General features: G+C 41.4%; 1 protein-coding gene and 1 long non-coding RNA gene across 3 annotated transcripts; both read left to right on the top strand.

Moving 5' to 3' along the window:
• The first annotated feature begins 2,443 nt into the window (after positions 1–2,443).
• AKTIP (AKT interacting protein) lies at positions 2,444–17,227 on the top strand. Of its 2 annotated transcripts, none has more exons than XM_082489202.1 (10): positions 2,444–2,476; positions 7,031–7,146; positions 8,475–8,680; positions 10,688–10,752; positions 10,837–10,937; positions 12,255–12,343; positions 12,416–12,514; positions 12,736–12,843; positions 13,540–13,600; positions 16,030–17,227. In XM_082489202.1, exons 2-10 carry the CDS (start codon positions 7,105–7,107, stop codon positions 16,135–16,137), a joined length of 879 nt encoding a protein of 292 aa, XP_082345328.1. In that variant the 5' UTR covers positions 2,444–2,476; positions 7,031–7,104; the 3' UTR covers positions 16,138–17,227. The 2 variants fall into 2 exon arrangements, with proteins under 2 accessions (XP_082345328.1, XP_082345327.1); XM_082489201.1 differs by having other exon boundaries at positions 16,027–17,227.
• Positions 17,228–21,504: 4,277 nt separating this feature from the next.
• Positions 21,505–22,945, top strand: LOC309676601. Its single transcript, XR_014269605.1, has 3 exons — positions 21,505–21,648; positions 22,433–22,655; positions 22,875–22,945. It is a non-coding gene; the product is annotated as an uncharacterized lncRNA (long non-coding RNA).
• Positions 22,946–23,582: the final 637 nt, after the last annotated feature.

Here is a 23,582-nt window from a genome sequence, read left to right as displayed (position 1 = left end):
GGTTATTTAGACTTGTACTAATCTTACAATATTTTCTGTAGGTACCAAGCTGTAGGAAAAGAAGCCTTTAGTAAGGTAAGCCATATACAAAAAGCATTCTAGGCCAGATTATTCTCTTATATCTAATAAATACAAAGATTTTGTTAAGTAGGATTCATTCAGATCTGGTGTGACCAAGAAGGTAATCTAGTCTTAGTCTACCATACAATTTTTTGAGGCTTCTGTATTTTAGGTCATCTTGCAGGTCAACTTTCTGCATTCCTCTTCAAAGTAATTATATTTAAGTTTAGCTATTCTGGTGTTATTGCTTTACCAGCATGTAAACCATGTATTCATTTAACTTTCCTGATGTGTAAAGCTCACCTGAGGACATCCGTTTGGATGGGCTCTGGGTTTCAGAAGCAAAAGAGGGAATACATTTTATGACACTGCAGTTGTACAATCAGTACAGCTAAGTGAGGTTTAGGCATACATCAAAGATTTAGTACCGCACTTTATTGAAAGCCATGTTTTCAGATTTCCTCACTTAATTGTACACAGGACAAAATGATGCAACAAATCCGGGGACCTTAAACAGTGCTTTGGTATTTTCAGAATGCCTTTCACAACGTTTGTGCGCAGAGACACTATTTTAAGCGATGACCTTGCATCGAGATCACAAACAGGTACTGTTTCTGAATTCACACAAACGATGGTGGTGTAGATCTGTGTGTTAATTACAGGTGGTTCTAGTAAAAGATTACGGAAAAAGTGTTTTCCTCATCAGTGGTTGAGAAAAAAGCATTTAAGAAAAAGTATGAGATGAAAATTAGTTTCTTTCTTGTCTAAGTATTGTTTCCGCAGTTGGCAAAATAGGGCACTTTGGACTATAGTGGGGGTTTGGAAGATTATTGTGTTCAATGGCTTGATAAAGTATTCCTCTCAATCCTTGGCATCAAAGCTAAAATATTATTCACATTATGATTGTGATACACTTCCGCAACATCCTGAACGTGTCCACTGAATTAACACTAAAACGTTGTTCAAGCCACAGAATTTTGCGGTGTGGGATCGATGACATGTGCATAATGTGTAAATGAGCATTTCGTGAGTGTTTTGCACTCCTTGGCAAGGGCAGGACCTACCGCGGGCAAGACGCTGTGAGGAGTGGTTGGGCCTGAAAAGCCCACGGGTGAAGGTATTACCATGCAACAAAGAGTTCTGGAAATGTAACCCTCAAAGGAGAGGTGGGGGGAACAGGTTCGGAGCAGGAAAAAAAAGGAAAAAAAAAAAAGAAAAGAAAATGCATATAACAGGCAGGAGGTTGATAGGGAGAAGGAGGTAATGAGAAGGAGAAGGTAATGAGAAGGAGGTAATGAGAAGGGAGAAGGAGGCGGGTGATTCGGGGCTGCGCAGCACCCCAGAGGTGGGGTGGGGGGGACGGGGAGGGGCGGCACAGAGGGGGCTGGAACCCCCTCTGGGCTGGAATGGTGGTGTCAACAACGGGCTGAGGGCGTTAAAGTGGCCTTTTGAGGACAGGAAGGGTAGGAGAAGGTCGCAGTAATCAAGGCAAAGCAATAACCTCAGCGTGGTGGTTTTGCTCATAGCTTGGGGGGGGGGGAAATCTGTCCTCTATTCATTATTATTTTTTTTACTATTTTCTCTGATTTTTATAGTTGAGATAGCACAGATTTTGTTGTCATCTTCCAAACCCGGACAAATTACTTCAGATTTAGAGCTTTTGCGGTTCCTCTGGGCTCAGAAAAAGTCTGATTACAAATAACAGCTCTTATTTTGCTCCCTCTCTTCAGCGGCTTTTTAGAGGTAAATTTTGTGTGTTTACACACAGGTATATGTACGGATAACTATAAATTAGCACTCTGTGTGTGTATTTACACCTGCTCAGCGATAGTATCGGAAGCTGCTACGTGTTATATGTCTAAGGAAGGAATCCAGGTAAAACGCGTCCTCTGAGAGCTCTGTCCCCTGAGGGAGGCGGCCGGCGCCCTCGGCTGTACCCGCCCCGCCCCGCCGGCCAATCGCACGCCTCCCCGCTCCCACCGCCGGCCAATGAGAGAGATTCGTTTCCCTAAGCTCCAGCCCTAGGCGCCTTCTTCCTGCTGAGAGAGTGACAGGTGCGTCACCCCTGCCCCATTGGTCTGTCCGCCCTGAGACGGACAGGGCCTCAGACCAATCCCCGTCCTCAGGGCAAACCCCCTGAGGCTGCCCGCCCCTCGCGGTGACAGGAGAAGAGTCGGCCTTACGGCGTCACGGAGAGGGCGGTGGCTGTGATTGGCTGCCTTTGTCCCCGCCGCCCCGCCCAGCGGAGCCTTCCCGGAAGGACTGGGCGGCCATTGGCCGAGGGGAAGGCCAGGTCCGGATGTGCGATGCCGAGGGGCGGGCTTTAAATGGGGCAGTGGCGGGGGTAGAGGGGGAGCGGCGGCGGCGGCGGGGCCTGGGCCGCGCGTGCAGCGGAGCGACGGGACCCTCGGCGCGGGTGAGTGAGCGCCGGAGTGGGGCGGCGGCGGCGGCGGCGGTACCGCCACAGTGCCGGGCCCGGCCCAGCTCCGCTTTCCCGGGCGCAGCGCCAGCGGTGGCCGCAGGGAGGCAGCCCCCGCCGGCGCGGGAGGGCGGCGGACGGCCCCGGCCGCGCTGAGGGGCGGCGGTTCGTCTGTCCGCGCGCCCGCGGGGCTGACACCTGTCGCCGGAGGGAGGGTGGGCCGGCTCGAGCGGCGCCCGCCCCTTCGCCCCGTGAGGAGCGTCTGCCGGCCCGGCCAGCCCTGCCCCTCTGGGGACCGGCCCGGCGCCCCCGCCGTGTGAGGCACCCGGCGGCCCCTTCCCTCCAGGGCCCGGGGCGGCTGCGGGCGGTGCGGGGTCCCGGCGGTCCTCCCTCCGCGCCCTCCCAAGTGGCCTGGCGCCGGGCGCGGCCTCGGCGTGGAATGTCGCCGGGAACTGACAGGGCTGCGCCCTGCTCCGGTGTCGGGGCTGCGCAGAACTGTTGTTTTTTCCCTGCTGTGACCCCCACAGTCCTGTAGCTGACAGTCCCCTCTGGGAGCCCGGCTGTGCTGCCAAACCCGGCAGGTCATCCCCTTGTGTCTCCTAAACTGTTCGCTGTTGTATAAGAGCTGGCCTCGTTGGTGCAGATTATGGTTTCCTTGAGAAGTGTGAGAGGATTGGAATCGTAGCAGCAGGTGTTGGTATGAAAGGTGTAATCCGTCGGTGGAGGAGGAGTTGGCGAACAGGCTTGACTGGCCAGTGTTCCTGGTGACTGTCAGCATTCCTTCAGCGGCTCCCTCCTTGGCCACTGGGTTCAGGTGTGGGCTAGTGAAGTCTTTGGGTCCTAAGAAGATCAGGTGGGCTAAGGAGAAATGAGTTCTGGTGTAAACTGACAGTTACAGTTTCTGGACAAATGTTTATTGTTGTGTTGTGATCAACATGTATTGTTCTTTTCTAGTGCTCTGCCTCATCAGCTCTGTTTCTTCTCAGGTGTAGGAGTGGTTCCCTTCCCTTTTAGGTAGGGAATCAAATGCATAAAAACATATATCTATAAATTTATATATATTATATGTTTGTCTATACATTTTTTTTTCTTCTTGGGGAATTGTGTGTTTCAAAAAAATATTTAGAAAAGTGCTCTGTTCCAAGGTGTTGACGTTTTTGTCAAATTGGTTTAGTGTTGTGTTTAATCTAATGACCCTGCTGATGACAGGGGAAAAATATGACACATGATATGACAGTAGGTATAAATAATAGAAGTAATCTTTAATGAGACTACCTGGTGTAGAGAAGGAAAGAGAAGGAAAAGGTGTGAAAGCAAGCTACTTAAAATTTTGGTTTTCATTAGTGATAACTTTGTTTTTTGAAGTATTTTAGAGTGATGATGAAGTATTGCATGAGTTTACGCTTGCTCTGACAGCTTTTGTGTACCTCAGTGCCGGTGAACATCAACATAAGGTTATACTTTGTGGCAGATGGCTTTCTTGGTCCAGGTGTGGTAGTACCTTAGTAATGCAGTGCTGTATTGAAGTTAGAACTCTTTTCCAAGAAGCAGCATTTGAAATAATGTTTATTTACAAGTTTGTGTTGTGTCTTTTTTTAATTGCTGTTGTACTAGAAGGAAAACATTACAGAAAAGATGTCTATAAAAAGCCCATGGGAGGACTGCTTAGGAGACTTGTTGTCACTTTCTATTCTTGAAGTGGGAGAAATTAGTAGAACATGTTACTGACCGGCACACTATTAAGCGTCTTCTTAATTAAGGCACTGTGAATGATGACAGTGTGAAAGGAGGCAGGGTGCTGATTTTGAGTGTATTTATTTCCTTTTGGTGTAACAAGGAGAGTGTATTGGGTTCTTTTGGGGAGCTGGCGATTTCAGCAGTTACAGCACCGTAAGCTGCTGTAGTGGTAGGTACCTTGTGGTAGACACTGCAGCCCCATGTAAGATTGAATGACTAAGCTGCCTAGAAGTTCAGCTTAATGACATTGGGACTTACCTCTCCTTGTCTGCTGCATAGTGAGAAGTAGGGTAAACTGTCTAACTTAAATGTGCTGTTAATTATTTTTTTCATTTTTTTTTAAATTATTCTTGTGATTGATATGGGGTAGTAAATTGTGAGGTGAAGACACTTAGAGAGCATAAGCAATTGCAGATAAGTTTCAAGTACTGAAATCATTCTCCACTCCCATGTAGTATAGCTAGAAGGGAGAGAGTGTGATTTGAAATAAACTCTAAAACACCTTGAAAGGGTTTTTAAATGATCCAACTCCAGGAAGCTGGTACTCTGAGATTATTAGTTTTCCATCATAAGTAGTATTTTAATAAGTGAATGAGACCGGAGACAGTTTAACAATAAGTTTAGGGTAACACCATGTATCTCTTATTACTGGCAGGCAACTGGATAAAAGATCTCTGTGCAGGAGAATCTCTGTAGTGTAACTAGAGCTATCATAATGTTTTATTTGGAGATGTAAACAGTTCTTAATAGCCTGTAAATAGGCATCTCTATAATGAAAAGCTTTTCAACAAAGCTGGAAGTGTACTGAGATGCATAGCTGACTTCTGAAAGGTGGACTCAGTGACTGAACTCCATCTAGTGCCAGTTACGAAGCTTCTAGATCAGTTCCCTGTTTCACTGGTAATAAGTTAGGCTGGTTTTTACGTACATACCTCGTTCTTTGTCCTGTTCAACTCCTGTATCTCGTATGTCTGATTCTGGAATAATGCAATTTATGTCACCTAGTCTTAAAAAGAAAAATCACCAGCCCAAACCAAACAAGCAAAAAAATAAGTCCAACCCAAGCCCCATAATCACTCCAGATTCTAGCTAATTGTCTCCCAACCTGTACCTCAGCTTCCACCACTTTTCTCTCTTGTCAAAGCCATAGCATTCAGGTGCTCTCTTTGTGTGTCAGTTCCTCCACCCTCTGCTTACACTGAGTTTTCCCGAGGAAATGTCTTGTACCTTCTTAGCCTCGCATCTGGCTGAGTTTCATGGAAGAGAAAAGGCCGATGGTGTAGCCCTCTGGTGTGGCTCTGCTTTCCAGACAGGAGATGGGGAAAAGTGAAAACATCATGCCCCTGCTATCACAGGGCATGCCCCAGTGCAGTTTTATTGCTTTAACTTCCTGTTTTCAGTGGCTCAGAATGATATGAGACTCTCTGGCTGCTGAAGAAGAAAAACAACTGGAGGACTAATGTGTACTGGAACATTTGAGATGATTTTGGGGTGGGGAAATGAATTAATTTTCATCACTTTTCTGAATGGTGGTTGCATTTTTTTGCATGCTTGGCTGCTACATATTCTAGAAGGATACCTATGATTTTATATCAATGTTTCTTTTGAAAATTTGCTGTTGCTCGACTTTCTTTGGATAAATTATCTGGCTTTTTTCTCTTTTTTTTTTTTTTTTTTTTTTTTTTTTTCCCCTCCATTAGCAAGGTTGGTGTTTATTTTCCTTTTAGGAAGATTTTGATCATAATATTACTGGTTCTCTATAAACTGACCAAAGCAGTGGGTGAGCAGGTGGTACCTTGCTTACTGTTGACCACAATAGAACCTTGTGCCATTCTGTCTGTTTCTCTCACATCCTGTGAATTGCCTTGGTCAATGTTGTACAACTTCCTATTAAAGAAATTGAGTAAAGTGAATTTCCCCAAAGCCCTAGTTAATACAGCCAGAAATGGGGAGGTGGGTAGGGAAAGGGAAACCAGGAGAACTGGAGGGAAAAAGAAAGAGTAGAGTACATAGGCTGTGCTGGCCAAGAGGTGCTGTAGATAAGAGTTCTTGGGCAAACAATAGCAAGACTTTAAAAGAAAAAAAAAAAAAAAAGGAGAAAGAAAAACAAAGACACACAGTAGATGACACTGAAACTCTAAATACTGCTGAAGTCCTTGTTATTGAACTGCTGATCAAAAGAGTGCTAAGCCTTAGTGCTCATAATGAAACCATTAAATAAGCTACAGAAAAACTTCTGTGTTCTGTGGCTTTGTCTATTCCTGGTGGTGTTCCAATGCAGATGAAAACAAAATGATACATACATGATGCAAACTAAATGGGAGGATCATCTCTTTCACCAGAAATGGCAGAGATTTGTTCAAACCGGAGCACTTCAGAAACATGCAAAGTCAGCAGTGTAGGCAAGGGGCAACACTTAACCATGCTACAGGAGTAAGCCATTCTAGTACTGTCTGGTGCTGGACTGACATGGTGAAGTGATAACTTTTTAATACTTGCATGTGTAGAGGATCTTTCTTGACTGTGCTGACCCAATAGATGGTGTTTTTTTCCAGTTGGCAAGACAAAACATGGAATGCAGAACCTGCAGTGTCTTTTTAGCAGAAAGAAAGCAGGGATTCATGTACAAAAGTTATTTCATAGACAACTATATTATTTTTCTGGAATCTAATATATAATAGAGCTTTAACTATAGTCAGTTTTCTTCTGAAGTTACAGAAATATAAAGCTGGCTGCAGAATTGGATCTGAATCCTATTTATATCTTGAGTCTTGTTTATCTGTTTGAATGCATATTAATTCTGTGTGGTTTTAGGGTATAAACCAGGGAGGCCTGAGGACACTCTGAAGACACTGAAAAGTTGCAGTACTTTGTTTGGAATACACGTTATGAACCCTTTCTGGAGCATGTCTACAAGTTCTGTGCGCAAGGTAGGTATTTGATGAATGGATGCCATAAGCTGTTAACATGCATTGAGGGGTGGTAGCAGTTCTGGAAAAGACCTTCAGACGATGTAGAAATGCAGCTGGAGTGTGTGTTTTATCCTGAGGATTGTGATCATCTTCAATAAAAGTGTAAGCTAGCTTTGAGCTGCATTAACTGGAATGTGCCTGTGGATGGAGTCTGCTCCAGTATTTGTTGACTTTTCTTATCTGAAGCATCTTTGAGTAGGAAAAATGAAACAAACTTGTTCAAATGGTTGAAACACTTGTTTCTCAGGGCATTTGTTTACTGTCTCGTATAGAGCTTAGCCAGGTATTGCATGTGCAGTGACTGTTGAAAAAACTGCACCTCTATAATTCTATTGCTACTGTATATTGTGTGTGTAAAAGCATGATGGTTCTCAGGTTAATCACTTCTCAGGTGTTGAGTGCCAGGGCAAATTATATAACTCTGTTGATGACGCTTGTGACATAGATATTGTTAGTAGTCCAAGTTTCAAGCACTAAATCATGCCTTTAGTCACCACAACTAGCCTAATCACAAGTCTGTAGCCTTCAGGTTTGTCTTGGCAATCTATAGAAAAATTTTGAGGTCTGTACATACTACAGTTTTTTCTAGCAGTGTAGCAGTGACCAATTAAGTAGAAAAGGTTTTTTTGTTTGTTTTTTCTTTTTTAATAAAATACAGCATAGGAATAAAAAGGTTGCTATAGCAAAAGTATTTAACCTGGGCTTGATATCAACTGCCAAAATGTGATTTCCCCCACTGTGGGAATGGGCTATACAATCAGTTCCAAGTGGGATGTTGGTGTCTTAAGTACTGGTAGGAAGTGAAATACATGAAGTTTTCTATAGAAAGTTCTTATTTCATCTCAGCTTTACTACACTACTTTAAAAGACTCTTTGAAGTCTAGAACGTGAGAATGCTTGTCAGTGGAAATGATTTATCTTGATGCACTGTGTACTGGAAATAGATTGACTTCTAAGCTGATGTTGTATACTATCTGGTTCCAGTTTCTAAATAAATGTAAGCCTCCTTAAGCATTTGTCCTAATCTGCAGATTTCCTATCCAGCATTGATTACTTCTGTACTTGTAGGCTAGATTTGATTGAATAAAAGTCTATTTAAAAACAAAACCTAGAGACACCACCCCCAACTCACAAACAATAGGACACCAAAACCCAAGATATGTTTGTTTCATTGGCCAAACTTGTAATTAGCAACGTTGGGTTTAAACCTGTGATAAAATATGTTCATATGTTAAATGTCTATGAAATGTGGCCTGTAATCTCATGGTTCTCTTTTAATCTAACAGAGACCTGACGCTGAAGAGAAAACTTTGAGTGGAGAGCTGCGAACCAGTCCTCTACGAGCCTCTACAAAGAAACAGTTGCCTTCTATTCCAAAGAATGCTGTGCCAATAACAAAGCCTGCTTCCCCTGCTGCGTCATCCCAGTCGACAAATGGAACACATGCTTCTTATGGGCCTTTTTATTTGGAGTATTCCCTCCTTGCAGAGTTGTAGGTTTTCACTTTTTTATCTTTTTTAGGTCACTGGGTTTATGCTTCAGTGGGAAGAAAAAATGCACAGAGATCTAGTTCTTGCATGGTGTCTTTGCCTTAGTCCTTGAAGAATGCGGTAAAACTTAAGTTCCACAAAATTATTTTTCTGGAGCAGTAGCCTCAATCTCTTGAGGTAGCAAAAGAGAGGAAGATGAGATGAGATTTTGAGGGGTGTGTTCAGATGTGATTCTCTGAATTAGTATATTTCTCAGTCTTCACATAAACACATTCTGGGTTTAGGCATCCTGATCGGTTATCCTAATAGCTTTTTGGTCAGAAATACTGAATTATTGAAACAAGTATTAAAATAGAAGCAGGCAGATGTCTAGTGGGAAGATGGTTATGAATGTATGGTATTGTTGAATGGAGTTAGAATGTGGGAGCTTCCTTCAGTTGTTACATGGAACACTTGAACACCACCTGACAGGGCTTATTAAGTGGATAGTAGGAAGAGTGTATTCTTTCCTGTCTTTCAGTGATATTTAAAATGAAACTTACGAGGGAGGACTTAGTGTGATTTAAATAGGTTTCTTTAGATCAGTCGCAAGCTAGTGATTTGTAGGCTACTGTGGGAGCATACAAATCTCTTTGCAAAACTTTCTAGTTGTATTAAGTTACATAAACTATTTTGTGCTACGAGGCTGGAGGGATTTCCTGTGTAATAGACATACTGGATTCTCAAGTATGTAGTGCCTTTTGGAATGAAGTCCCTGGAGTCCCTTATGCAACACTAAGTCTCAGTTCTTGCATTTAACCATTAAATTGAAAGAGAGAATTCTCAAAACATTGATTTTTTTTTTTTTTTTTTTTTTTTTCCCCTCCCCTCTCCAGGGAACTGACCCTGACTACTTAATTCAAGAAATATGTTTTTCTTTTGCCCCATGCAAAAATATATCGGTATCATAATGTAAACTCCTCTAGTTTAGCAAATTCATTGTTAGGGAAATAACAATTAAAATTATGGAACTGTATTAATGTTTTGCTTTAATATTATTGTTTATTTGAGCAAGCATGAGGAGTTCAGTTTACTGGGCCTATATGCCAAGTAACTGGAAAACCTATGAAGTGAATAATTTGGTTTATCATTTGTAGTGTTCAGTAGAATCCGCATACCATACAACTACAGCTGGTTAAACCTACTAGCAACTTACTGTGTTTATTGATTTGAAAAATAGTAAAAATAGCACATTTTCCCTACTAGTATGGTTGATTATCAAATGGACTTTCCTAAAAGGCAAAGGGAGAGGTAGAAACTCTTTTCATAGTGCACTGGTCATTGATGATTGAAGATCATGGCTGAATTATCACAGGAAGTGAGATAGCAAATAAGTGAAAGTTTGGGACAATGACTTGGTCCATCCTGTTAATGAGATGCCTCAAATTACTGGATCCAGATCTGTAATACACCTTTCTTCTTGCCTGTCCTTTTTATTCTCTGTTACTTTTTGTCAGTTGCCAGTGTAATTTGACCTGCAACATAGTTTTATCTTCAATTTTAAACAAGTAGTTTTTGAGTTTAAGTTAAAGCTTTGGGCACATTTCAGAATTAACTACAATTGACTGCAAGTCTGCATTCAAAATTACTTAATTGCATTTCTTTTTTCTTCTTTACTTTGAAACTGGGGTTTTGGTAGAGAAGTGGAAATTTCAGTACTGACATGCATTAAATGCATCTACTGGGGAATAATTTATTTCTACTTCTCTACTTAGTTTTATCTGGAGAAATAATGTTTACTGTTAGTAACTCTTTAAGTGGAGGGGTAGGAAAAGCAAGAGTGAAAGAATATGGCTTCACTAGTTTTCTGCCACCTCCTTCTGTGAGGAATCTGCCCTTGGGAATTGATTGTAAGTTTGTGAAGAAGTCATTGTTAAGCTATTGGCTGTACATTTGGGGTTTACTGTTGTCACCTTGCTGTAGATTTAGTGTAGTTGTGGAGCTGTTCTAACTAATGATTCTAATTGCAGTACCTTGGTTGTAAAGCAGAAATTGCCAGGTGTCTACGTGCAGCCATCTTACCGATCAGCATTAAGTAAGTTAAGCTTAAACTTTAAATTTTTTTTTTATATACTTTTTTAAAAAATTCTTTCACTTAAGCAAACTTTCTCACTTGCAGTGTGGTTTGGTGTAATATTCATAAGACATGGGCTCTACCAGGATGGTGTGTTTAAATTTACTGTCTATATTCCTGATAATTACCCAGATGGAGACTGCCCGGTAAGTGGTTGTGTGTGTCTTGGGTTTTTCTTGTTTTCTGGTGTTTGAAGTATGACTTTTTGTTAAAGCTAACATACCAATTATTTTCTCATTTCCTTTAACTAGTTTTGTTCAGTTGGCTGGGCTCACTTGTGATGTCTTATATGTATTTCCTAACATCTGTGGAAGAATCATGTTACTCTGGTTACCGAGGCTGGTGTAGAGTGAATTTCATTAGGTTAAATGCATTAGAGTATTAAGTAATCAACCAGTTCCTTACCTCAACTCTTGATCTGCTACTTCCTTGGCAAGAAAGTTAACATTGAAACACTTAAAGAAGTATCCAAATTCTGAGTAGCAATGTAATGGAACATAAAATCTAGGCACCTGTGTTGTGCTTGCTGTAGTACTGCAGGATTTCTTGCCTGTTTCTCTTCTAAATTACATTGAAACAAAGAACGAAAAGAGCTTGAGGAGAAAGTTGGTGAAACAAAGGGAGAGGGAGGTGGATAGTAGGGTGTTCCATCTCTGCTTTCTGTTTTTCTCTTTAGAGAAAAGTATCCGATTTATTACATGAATTAAAAATAATAATAATGAAAAAATCTTGTGGCAATCTGACTCTCCAGACCAGAGCAGCCAGCCCTCTGGGCCAAATTTCTTTGAGGAAGACTGGAGACAGGTGTACGTAACTGCTGTAGCTCAGAACAAGTTGCTATGTCAGGAAGCTGTCTGCTTGGCGTCAAGTTTTGTTGTAAAGCTATCGTCTTTAAAAGGACAGAAATAGTAGGAAACAGTTTCTTTCAAAGATTAGACTTCAGTATCTCTCATACAGTCATTACTCTTTTGCTAGTATAGGGCTTCTTGTTGAAACGAAGTTTTCTTTTGGAAGAATGCATGAACACTGGAGGAAACTAGCTATAGAGGACTCAAGACACCACAATATAACTGCACAGTTTACTTAAAAATGTGTAGGATAAAAAAAGTATTGATTGTGGCTCAAGTATGTAAAAAGCTTTCAGTCACAAACAGCTAAACCAGAAAAACTCCTTTAATTTGATCTTATCTGATATTATTACCTGTGTTGGCACTAGTGCTTGTGTGGTTAGCTGGATTAGTTTCCTGATTTGGCGATAAGCTTGTGAGAGAGGACAAGACCCTGCGTGTTACATGGGTGTGTTGGGTTACAATCTTGCAGCTGGTATAAATCACTTCAGGTTGCTTTTTTTTAATACAGTAACAGTTAGTTAGTATTTGGAAGCAACATCTGACTGACCTTCACCCAGTGGTTTTAACACTAGGATTGAAATTGTCATAATGAATTTCTTTTTTCTAATGCAGCGCTTGGTTTTTGATCTGCCTGTCTTCCATCCACTAGTAGATCCTTTGTCTGGTGAACTGGATGTGAAAAGAGCATTTGCAAAGTGGAGGTTAGTGGTAGCATATTGATTATACTTTGAAAGAGGTTTGTTCCTTTCTTCATTGGGCTTTATTCTTTTTAGGCGAAATCATAATCACATATGGCAAGTATTAATGTATGCTCGCAGAGTCTTCTACAAGATTGATACAACTAGTCCTCTGAACCCTGAGGCTGCAGTGCTGTAAGTATCTTCCATGCGTGTAGACATGGTCTCTTTAGAGATTTTTGCATAGACTTGCAGAAACAAGAGATTTGTAAAATTGTTTATCAGTTCATGGTCTCTACCTCCAGAGTTGGTTGCACTAGGAACTAAAGTTGAGGCTTTGCCAATTCTGTCTGTGATTCTAGAGCAAACCTGTGCCTCCTTACAATTGCTTAATGTTACTTATTTCTCTCTTGCAGGTATGAAAAAGATATTCAGCTGTTCAAAAGTAAAGTGGTGGACAGTGTCAAACTATGCAGCAGTCATTTATTTGATCAGCCCAAAATAGAGGATCCCTATGCAATCGTGTAAGTACCATGAACAAATTCACCGTGTCCTAATGTTTCAAGAACAAATTTTGGCGTAGTTGTTGATTTGAAGCCTTTCTCAGCCAGGTTTACTGACCTGTTTTTTCTTATGTTTATACCAATACTTTGAATATTCCTACCCTCATTTCCTTCTGTTTAATGAGTGAATCTTAAATATAATCAGACACTTATGTTTACTGTTTTTGCACTAAGCAACCAAGACTTAAAGAAATCTCAACAAAACCCTAAACAAACCCCAAAACAAACAAACAAAGCATCCCAAAACATCCCACTTCCCTCAAGTAGAGATACCGGTGGAGTAAGTATTGTTTTCAGGCTTTCCTGAACTCAATTTGCATGACTGTAGCTTTGGTAATACTTTTTAAATACTTTTAAGCTTGACTGCATGGGGGATGGCACAGTCAGCTCCATAGTGAATGTGAATAGTATTTCACATAACACCTGACTAATTGCCAGCTCTCATTGTAAACAAAAATGAAAACCTAAATATTTCTTGTTTGAAAGATCCATGACAATGTGAACTTAGTTCTTAACTGTGTTTTAACACTGAAAACTCAGGCTTGTAGTTTACTTGAAACTCAACAAACTTATCCAAGGAAAATTGCTGCTTTCTACTCTGTCTATGCTGTAGATTGCAAAAATGCAAAGTAAGAGATAACTATACTTTCTCTATAGTTTTTCTCCATGGAATCCAGCTATACATGATGAAGCTAGAGAGAAGATGTTGACTCAGAAGGTATGTGCAAAGTCCAGATTCTCACTATAGTAAGGGCATATTGCCTGATACGGGAAGAAAGGGTCTCTGTTTCTTTGTGATGAGCATGTACTAGGCAGACCTTATTCCACCCCTCTTTTGGATCAGCAGGCATGCTGAAACTGATTTGGTCTCCTAATTAAGCAGTTATGTCACTGTTCTGACTTCAGTGTGTTAAGCAATTAATCATTTAGCCATCTGGAAAGCTTTGTTAGTACAATTGTAGGCACACTTGGCAGATTTTTTTTATTTAGGGATGGATGGGAGGGCAGAAGAGGAAAGAGATTTGCTGACTGCCTATTAGCTTGTTCTGCACTTGTCACGGCTGTTACCACTTCTGCATAACCTGACAGTCTGTGAATTCTTTGTTCTCTTCTGTTGAGAGATCTTTCATTACTGAATCAAAGCTTCGGGGCTTTCTTCTCATTCCAAACTTTTTGAAGCAGCACAAGCAGAGTACCTTGCTCGCATCTCCCATTCTACTGATTTCTAATAAGACAACATCAGCTAATCAAACAGTGCTTAGAGTTACTTCTGTCACAAGGCACTCTTACCCATACAGCAAGAAGGTGTTGGTTCACATAGCTTTCACCTGAGCAAGACCTTTGGTTTTGGGGTGGGGGGGGTTGGTTTTGGGGTGTTTTGGGGGTTTGTGTTGTTTGTTTTTTTTTTTTTAATTATTTCTTTGCATTTGACAAGAGCTGACACACAGCAATTCTGGTTCTGCACTGGGCGGAATGACAAGTCAATCCGCTGCAGTGCCTAGGGATTCTGAAATGGTGGCTGGTATCTTTGCTGCTCTGGCAAGGAAATGCACTCTGAATGTTTTGGTTACTGACTTGGGCTCCTTGCAATAGAACTGTGGTGTGGTTTGCTGCTTTTTTTGTAATTAAAAAAAAACAATTTTTTTTTTGGTCAGTCCAAACTTCAGTCTTCCTCACTGCAGGCTTTAACTCATGTTCTTGCATGTCTTCTGGCATGAATGAGATTTTTACATTGATCTGCCTGTAAGCTCAGTGTAGCAATATTCCCAACTGCCAGAGTCACAGTAAGGCTTGAGGTGAGGTGGCCTTCTCCAGCCTTAGAAAACTTCTTGATGTTCTTACAAAAACTTAAAAAATATTTTTGACTCTTCCCACCCCCCTGCTCTTCATTCTCCACCTCCTTCTTTCTTATCCCCTAAATCAAAGACCTAAAGAGAAGGAACAGGTTGAGGTGCTTGAAATGGAAGGGATATGATGTTGTCTCAGAGACTGATAGCAAGCGTAATGCCAGTGGTGACTTTTCATCCTTTTTCTTTGGAGATGCATGTTAAATTCTTTTTAAATGAAAACTGACATCTTCAGTAACTATTGCATGTGTGGTACTTTAGTTGCTCCAGTAGTTTGTTGATAACAGGATTGGCCAAACTTCTGTGTCTTAGGAGATTTATTCCAAAATGTCAGTGTAGCTGAGAACATTATTTTCTTTCCCTATAAAAGTAAGTTTCCCAATCACGTATGCTGTCTTTCCTTTCTTCTGCAACCCTGGATCCTTGTTTATTACCCATGTAATTCCTATGCCTTGGCAAACAACTAGCCCATTCTGGAACTGTAGCCCAGGAAAGGCTGTGAAGTCCCAGTTCCCACTAAGCACGTAGCTTTTGCTAGAGGCTGTCCTGTGTGCCACATGTGATAGGCAGGTGCTTCTCTGCCAGGCTCAGGCCTAACCGACCCCTGTTGTCTGATGCGTTATGGCAATTCTGTCACGCAGTCTCACCTTCTACACAAAACATGGGGAGGGACAGAAGTGCAGGTTCAGTTTTCTTGCTGACTTAATTTACTTTGTCAGTGGCTTCCCATAGTATGACAAAGTCTACTCACATAATTATCCCTTTCTAGAACTTGATGCATCATTCTAGGTTTGATGTAGCTGGCATACCCATGGTCTGATGAGCCTATAGCAGTGTGGAGGCAGGGCTGGTTCCTGGTTTGCAAAACACCTGCAAGCTATTCTGTTTATTTGATCTGCTAGAGTAGGTATCTAATTTACTAATCTTCTTAAACTACTTTAAGTCTACAGATGCCTGAAGTTGCACGTTTGTCCCTCAACTTGAAGCTTTTTTTTTTGTCTTCTAAATTTCAAGCAAAAGGCGCTATTCAAAGATTATCTTTTAACCTGTATGGTATGATGGGGTAGCGGTACATGAGCTAAGTCATTAAAACTCTCTGCAATGTCAGGGTAGTTCTACAGATGCCACACACGTTTGCAGAAGTTAAACCAATAGCCATTTGACTTTTCCTCTTTGAGGAGAGGAAATGATGCTAGCTGCTGTTATGCTTGTATTTGCCAAAGGTAAAATGGGTGGGGAGGGACTTATGAGGGTTTGGGGTATCTAACAATTCTGACTTGAACTTTCTTCTACCTAGAAGAAGCCAGAAGATCAGCACTGCAAAAGCATGCATGTTTCTGGCCTGTCGTGGGTAAAGCCTGGCTCAGTTCAGCCTTTCAGCAAAGAAGAGAAGACGATGCCTACTTAGCTCTTCTGGACTGTGGTGCACAAAACACTTTCTGTGGGTGGAGGGAATGTAATGGAGGGAGAAACAGCAAAGCAGCAGTTTCCTTCTTGACTACGGATTAGTAAAATCTGAATGGTAGCAGCGACGCCAGTAAACCTGTTCAATGGATTACTGACTCTTAAAGTTTTACATATGCATTGGGTTTTAAAGGCTTGCCTGGAGTTTGGAAGTCTCTCTTGAACACTGCAGTACTTCTACCTGAAGACTGTCTAGGGTGGGTAATTCCTCAGGGCTCTGAAATGCCTGGAGGTTTTGGGTTGGTTTTTAAGCTTTTATTTTTTTCCCTCCAGGAATAGCAATTTTTTTTTTAAAACTTAAATTACTGGCAGAAATATTATCAGGAAATATGATGCCAGAGGTAAGCTGTGTTCATGTAAACTAATATAGCAGAGTTAAACACTATATTTAATGGTTTTAAATACTTTGGTTTCTATTGTAAATATATTAGGATTTGAAATTGTAAATAGACGGTTCATTGACTCCATTTAGCACTTTCCAGAGGTAAAGCTGGGGATGATGTATGATGTATTATTGATTTGTAAATGGATATTGTCACTAAAGCGCACATTAGTCTGACAGGGTGAAAGCAGAATGTCAGGCTTGTTAGACTTTTATTACACAAACACTAAAATTAAAGCTTTTAATGGTGGTCTCTTGAGCTAATAAAATCTTAGAGGATTTTAGATTCCCTAGGTGTCTAGGGGATTACTTGGGATAGCTTGACTAATGTGTGTTAATAGTGACATCTTAAAATAAAAAGAAACCGTGATCTAGATTTCGTCCTTCTGTTTGTCTATATTGTAAACATTTAGCAAAGACTGCAACCAGAATGGAAGCACGTGGCTACATATATATGTTTGCCTGCGTATGTATTCGGAATGTTAAGGGGATAATGGGATGTTAAGGGGATAACACGGTGTTGTGTACTGATGAGACCGGTTAAGTACAGTGTTGTTCCATGTATAGGAAAACCTTTCTAAAGCGTGTGTGAGCTCAGGACAGAATCTTTTACTGTTCACAAGTCTTCCTAATGTCATAGCATAACGCCTTATTCCGGCCTGACAGGGTTTTGCTGTCAAAACCTGTAATGTTTACAGCTGGGCTGCTTTTTCTTTGGCTCTTTTGGCGTTAACACAAACCCTACTGTCTAGTAACAAGTAGTAGTGACTTCATATATAAATGTGGTGTGGTGTGTGATTTGTTTTTTGTGGGTATTTTTTTGTCTTTTGTTTTTCTGATAAGCTAAATCCACTTGTCATATAACAACCTCTCGCTGTTCCTTTAGAGAACAACTTCTTAGCTCTTAAGGAAATAGACAAAGACTTCACAAGTAATATGCTATCATATACCAAATGATTAATTTAATGTACTGTTAAGGATGAGTTGAGAGTAAATTAAGTACTTACTCTGTTTTAGGTAACGTTTAAATCTTAATGCATGATGTTGCTTTAAACCTTTTAAAGCTTCTGCATTTGAGATGCAGCGGTTTCCTGGAGCTGCCTGGAGTGTCTCTAGGACTGCCGGAATTCCTTTTTAGACAGAAGAATGCAGAGGATGTGCAGAGAGTGAGGATCCTCTTTAAGGCAGAGAAGGAAGTGCATCAAAGGTGCTTTTCTTGGGGCTCTTTCCTCTTTAACTCCCCTCATCTTGTAAAGTGTGTGTTGTAAGACCTATGTTCTTGACTAAATGCTAAAGAGTTCTTTCTAAACTTTAGTATATCTCTTTATACTCAGTGTAATAAGAGAAATGTAATTTAGAGTGGCTTCTTTCTATACAAATTTGAGGTTAAAGTAAGAGGAATTCTAAGCATAAGTGCTTCTGAGCAAGGTATTTGCAGCTGAGCTGTTGCTTTCTGACAGCTCTTGCTAACTCTGTATTTGTGAGGTATGGGTTGACGTCAACTGAAGGCTCTGGTCATGTGAATTAGTACAGCTGCTTTAAACATATTTAATGGCTTTAAATGCACTGTGGGTTTTTTTATTGTAAACTGTATTGAAAGTGGTGGTTGAGTGCAGATCTTCCAAAAGGGTATTTTTGTAAAGGTGAGTCAACCACTGGGTGAGATGTCTGTCACTTGGTATGCTTTTGTAGGGCAATTAACTCAGACTCAGTTTCTACTGTCTTCACAAGTCTCTCTCCTCTAGCTCAGATCTTAGTCTGACTTTGTTATGAGGCTGAGAAGAAGACATGTTAAGGCAGTGGTGTGTAAAAATGGACAGGGAAATCTAGAGCAAATCTACAGTCTTCAGTGGCTCTCGGAAGGTTGCTGCTGATACATTTTCAGACAATTGCAAAGTCATTACTGGAATAATTCTGGGTATTTCCACTTTACGTCACTGTTACCACGTCATCCCCAGAGAAGCTCATCATGAACAATCTACTACCTTGATGTAACGGTAACTGGAGTAAAGCCAACAGACTTGGTGTGGGATGATTTGCCGTTTGAGTCCTGAAACAGTGGCTACTGTTAGGAGAGCACTATGTCTGTTTCTACAGCAACACTAGAAAACCGCACCAGCAAGATAACATCAAACTGAACGTTGCTTTCTTGCTGGTAGTGATGGCTTGTTTGAGCAAAACGTTCAACTCCAAGCCTTGAAGTAAACCTATGCTTTAGGTTTAAACCAAAAAAATGGATTTGAGATTTTTGTGCTGGTTTCTCTTCTCTCCTGTTCCTACCGCTTGGGAAGGAAGGAGTGGGAGAAGGCTTAGGACTCGCAAGAACTTTGCTCTTACTCTTAAGTTGTGGTTTGTTTTTTTGGTTTGTTTTGTTTTTTTTTTTTAAATCATATGTTACATAAATAACTGTTAAGTCCTGTCTTCAGATCAAAAACTTTGAAGAGAAAATTCTACCTCTTTATTTGAAAGTAGTGTTGCTGGCATTGTTTTGCATTCTTTATCTTGCATGCTAAAGTTAATTATTTGGTGAGAACAGGACTTGGATGGCAGATAGCTGTAACCCTTTTGTAATTTTTTTCCACGTATCCGTATAGAAAAGAAGGAAAAACATGTGGATCTTGGAAGAAGGCAGGGGATTCTCGCTGCTGTTCCTGTTGACAGTTCTGTGATAACGTGCAGAAAGACTTTCTGTCCTTCCCTCTCCTCCTTACCCAGCATGGGAAAGAAAAAGGAAGCAGAAACCTTCTGGAGCAGTTGCTTAGTGCCACAGCTGTTTCTTGAAAAGCTAGTGAGTAACAGTGCTGGAGAGTGTGAGAGTGTGTGTGTGTGTGTGCGCACGCATGCGTGTGGTTTTCCTCCTGTGTGAGCAAAGGAATGAATAGCTGGGCATGTAGCACTTCTCTGCTCCAGTCCTGATTCAATGATCTTCAGGAAACTACTGCGAGTGTAAAATAGAGGTTTGAAACTTATTTTTTCAGTCGTTCAAAGCAAAGAATGTCATCCGTACCCTGTATTGCCAGCCACAGAAGCTGTCTGTCCCAGCTCCACTGGTGAGAGGGAAGTCCTGTGTGCTGGGAGGCTGTGTGTGCCTGCTCTCAGGTGCAGTGTGTTACCCAAAGTGGCAGGTTAAGGGTGTGCTGGTGGCACCTGTGGCTTCTCCAGGACCAGTGTGGCTGTGTGCAGCTCTATGGGCCCCACGCAGCTCTGCAGAGAGCTCCTGGCTTCATCTCCCACCACGGATGTGGTTGCTTCTCGCTGGGATCTTTGAAGAGATCAAAGACCATGTCCACCCCTCATGGAAAAGGGTGAGTGATTTCGCTGCTGATCTGCTCGGGAGGGAGGGAGGGTGGGAGGTGGTAGTGGGGGAACTGGTGTTTTGCTCAGCTTCCCTCTTCTTGTACCAGAAAAACCTCATAGGTAGTGCAGGACAGGGCTGTAACAGTGGCTGTATTGTGGGACTTCAGCTGTTTTCTGCCTCAAGTATTACTGAAACACTTGGGAGAAGCAAAGGCCTTGAGTGCTCGTGCACAGCCTGGGGCTGAAGAATGTTTCTTTTGTTGCTGCAACTCTTACCTTTTTCTTGCTTCTTGTGCAGCTGATTGCTACTTACAAAAGTCCTTAGTAGTGTTTCTGGCTTTTGTTATTTGCATTCTAGGGAGCAGATTTCTGATATTCCTAAATATGCATTTGTTTGATTTCTCTCCATCCTCCACGTCACATGCCACTGGTTGTTAACCTTTCTAACAAATATATGGCTTTAAGGCACACGTGGCCCTGCTGTTGAGCAGCTTGCTTTCAGGAGGGCTTTTCTGCTGGGGAAGTCTCTAGAATGATATTTGGCACAGTTGAAGTGGGCTTTAACACGGTGTTGAGCTTGTAAAAACTTGTGAGAGAAACATCCAGTTTCCTTGTGACCCGGTACAAAGGAAAAAGAGGTGGCTCCGTGTCACTTACTGCGGTCAGCTTCCTCTTCTTTGTGGCATTAAGGCCCCTGCTAGCCTGTGTGCCTGTGAGGAATTGCAGGTGCCTTGGGATTGTCAAATGCCTGCTTGGAGTTTGCAGTAGAAAACAAATGGAGGGACTGATCTGAAGGCTGCGCTCGTCTTGCTGGGTAAATAGTGACGTGGCTTTGTCAAGGAAAGCATGTGGGAAAAGTTTTTGAGGGCTGGTGTACCAGCCTGGAGTGTAGCTACTAAAATGCTGTGACCATGAATTCTGTTGCTGCTGTTGTTTCTCTTACGCTTTTCTTGGGAAGGCTGAAATTTGGAATGTAAATGCTTCAGATTTAGCATTAGAAGAGTTTAGTTAAAGGACTGTTGTGTGAAGCAGAACACGGGCCTGGTGGTGTGACTGAGCGCGATGTACCAGCTGGGCGGGGAGACAGATCTAGTGTTAAATGGAAATGCGATAGTTCCTCTATTTACTTTTTATGATTATTCAGAAGCCTTTGTAATAAATCACTGACTTGCAAATTTCCTAAACCACTTAGGTGAAGGACTTGCGTAGAAGTTTAATCCCTTCTAATCTCAGGCTGCTCTTTCATCTCGGCTGCAGCTGGGTAGAGGCAGGGCTGGATTCCTGCTGCTGTGCAAAGCAGCAAAGCGACTGTATCCCCCCCCCCCCCCCGTTTACTGATGGGGGGAGTGAAACGTGGAGCAAATCCTGGTAATTGTTACCTAATGGCAGTTCAGAGACGGGGCGGCTCTGTTCCAGTGGTTTGATTGTTGCTGGGGTTTAGAAAACAGCACAGTTAAAGACCAGTAAAAACAATGACAGAGAAGAATTGTGGAATGATGTGTAAAATGATGGTTATTTGAGTAAGTTCTGTTTATCTTTGAGTTGTTATGACCTTTGTAGGTCTGGTGAGTCGGCTGGATTGCCCAAAGCTAAATCCATGCTAATAGCAGTTTGCTGAACAGAAAATAATGTTGTTTATCTAAAGAATGCTGAATTTTGTTAGTTTAGAATGAATAATTGGATATTTATTTTTTTTTTTAGGTTGAGAAAGGGGAGAGAATGCTATGTCTTCTGCAATGGGATTTGTGTGTTAAAAGAAGCTGTTCCAGGAGCAAGGTAGGCGAACAAGTGCAGAAATGATACCACTGCAATCAAATCCTTTCTCCTGAATTCAGCTGTCATCTTTCCCAGTACAGGTATATGAAAAAGGTACTGAAAACCTAGATTTAAGTCCCTGCCAATACTTTCAGAAAGTGGCAATTTTGAATGTCATATCTTTGCAATTCTGAATTCTGTAAAGAATATTTCAGAAAGAGAAATCGGTGTTGTGCTATAGCAGTCTTAACTGGTTCCATTTGCAGCTGGATGAGGTGATCGTTGTAGGTCCCTTCCCACTGACCTGTTCAAAGTCTTGAAAGAAATGTTCTGAAGCTACTTGAGATTTTTATTTTTTTTTAAATCATGTTTACATACTAGATTTTTTTTCCCCCCCCCTTTGGAACTCCTCTGGTGAAATAGCTTTTTTTAGCATTTGTTTCAAAGCATAAACTGCAGATTGTACCTCCAGTGTTATTTACAACTGAAGGGTGCTAAACAGCTTGGTTTCAGAAGGGGTTCAAAACAACAGAAGCTGATGAAACTTAGTGCCTGGGACACTAGGTAAAGATGAAGGGGAAGACCCAGTACTTTCTTAGCTGTAAAAATACAGTACCTGGCTGCCAGGGGCCAAAACAGTTCTTAATGACTTAATTAAAAATTCTTGGAAGTTACCCTCATTTAGTTTGAACATGAGTACATAGGCTAGTGTGTATGAAATTCATTCTGCTTTCATTGCATTAAAATGTGAGGTCTCTTAATACAAGCTCCTGCAAGGAAGACAGACCAGCTTGCTTTGTTCTAGGGTCCTTCCTTGTCCGCTGTGTAGCTGAGATGGCCTTCTTCCTCCTCTTCCTCCTCCTCTGCAGAGAGGAGCAGCGCTGTGAGCCTGTGGCTGCTCTGGCAGAGATTCACTGGTATTGGCAGCCCTCAGCCCTGTCCTGCAGCAGGCTCCTTCTGCTGAGTGCTGGCAGAGCCACAGGAGGAAACGCATTTAGAACAAACACGATGCGTAAACTGGAGCAAGAGTAAGTCCTTTTAATGTGACTAACAAGTGCAATTATTTTTTTTTTTTAAACCATTAATTGTAATGTTTTACTGAAGTTCTCGCAATCAAGTATGTCACATAAAACTGTGAGTTTATAAATTCTTTATTGAAAAATACACTTGCAGTATTTTCATACAAAGTAATGTAAATGGTACAGAGTAACAAGAATTGTCTGACAATTTCATAAATATTTTTACAGAAACATCTACACAATTTCTCGACTTCAGCCTTTTTGTTATGCAGGTAAGAATGAAAGACACTTTTATTTTACTTTAATTTACAGTGGAATATAGTCCTATATTTTTCCCATTATTCAGAGGAGTGGGAATGACTGAAAACACAGAGATTTTACCTTTTGCTTCCTTGTAAAAAATTCCGGAATCTGAGTGTGCTACATTTTAGGTTACCACCAGCACTGTCCCCAGTTGTGTCACTGAAAAGGAGCACGTTGGCATACAGTACCGGTTGTTGTTAGTATGTTTAACACTTTCCTAGTAAGTCTGGTATTTTGGAACTATTTGAAATGAAAACAACTAAGTCTAATATATGCACCACTTTCTTATCCTGTTAGTAGGGGAGCGATTTCTCCCAGGCAGCCTGATTTAGTCCATTAAAAAAACAAAACAAAAGTCACCCCACCCCCAACCCCCGTCCTTTAAAAACAAAGAAAAAAAGCTACATATATGTTTTAAGAGATGGACACCACCGTCCTTCGAGTGAGGAATCAAGGTGGCCAGTTCCCGACTCTCAAGAAAAGCAATCTGAAAAAACATTACAAGCATATAAAATTCCTTGGAAAAAGCAAACATCCCGAGCTTCCTGCATTCATTACTGCACATACATCAAGGTAAAATGCATTCTTGATGACGTTTGCTGAAGAAAGGAGCTATGGGATGTCAATTTGAAA

Source organism: Vanellus vanellus (genome assembly GCF_965231255.1).
Source record: "Vanellus vanellus genome assembly, chromosome: 12".
Classification (NCBI taxonomy): Eukaryota; Metazoa; Chordata; class Aves; order Charadriiformes; family Charadriidae; genus Vanellus; species Vanellus vanellus.
This window is presented reverse-complemented; position numbering and strand designations above follow the sequence as displayed.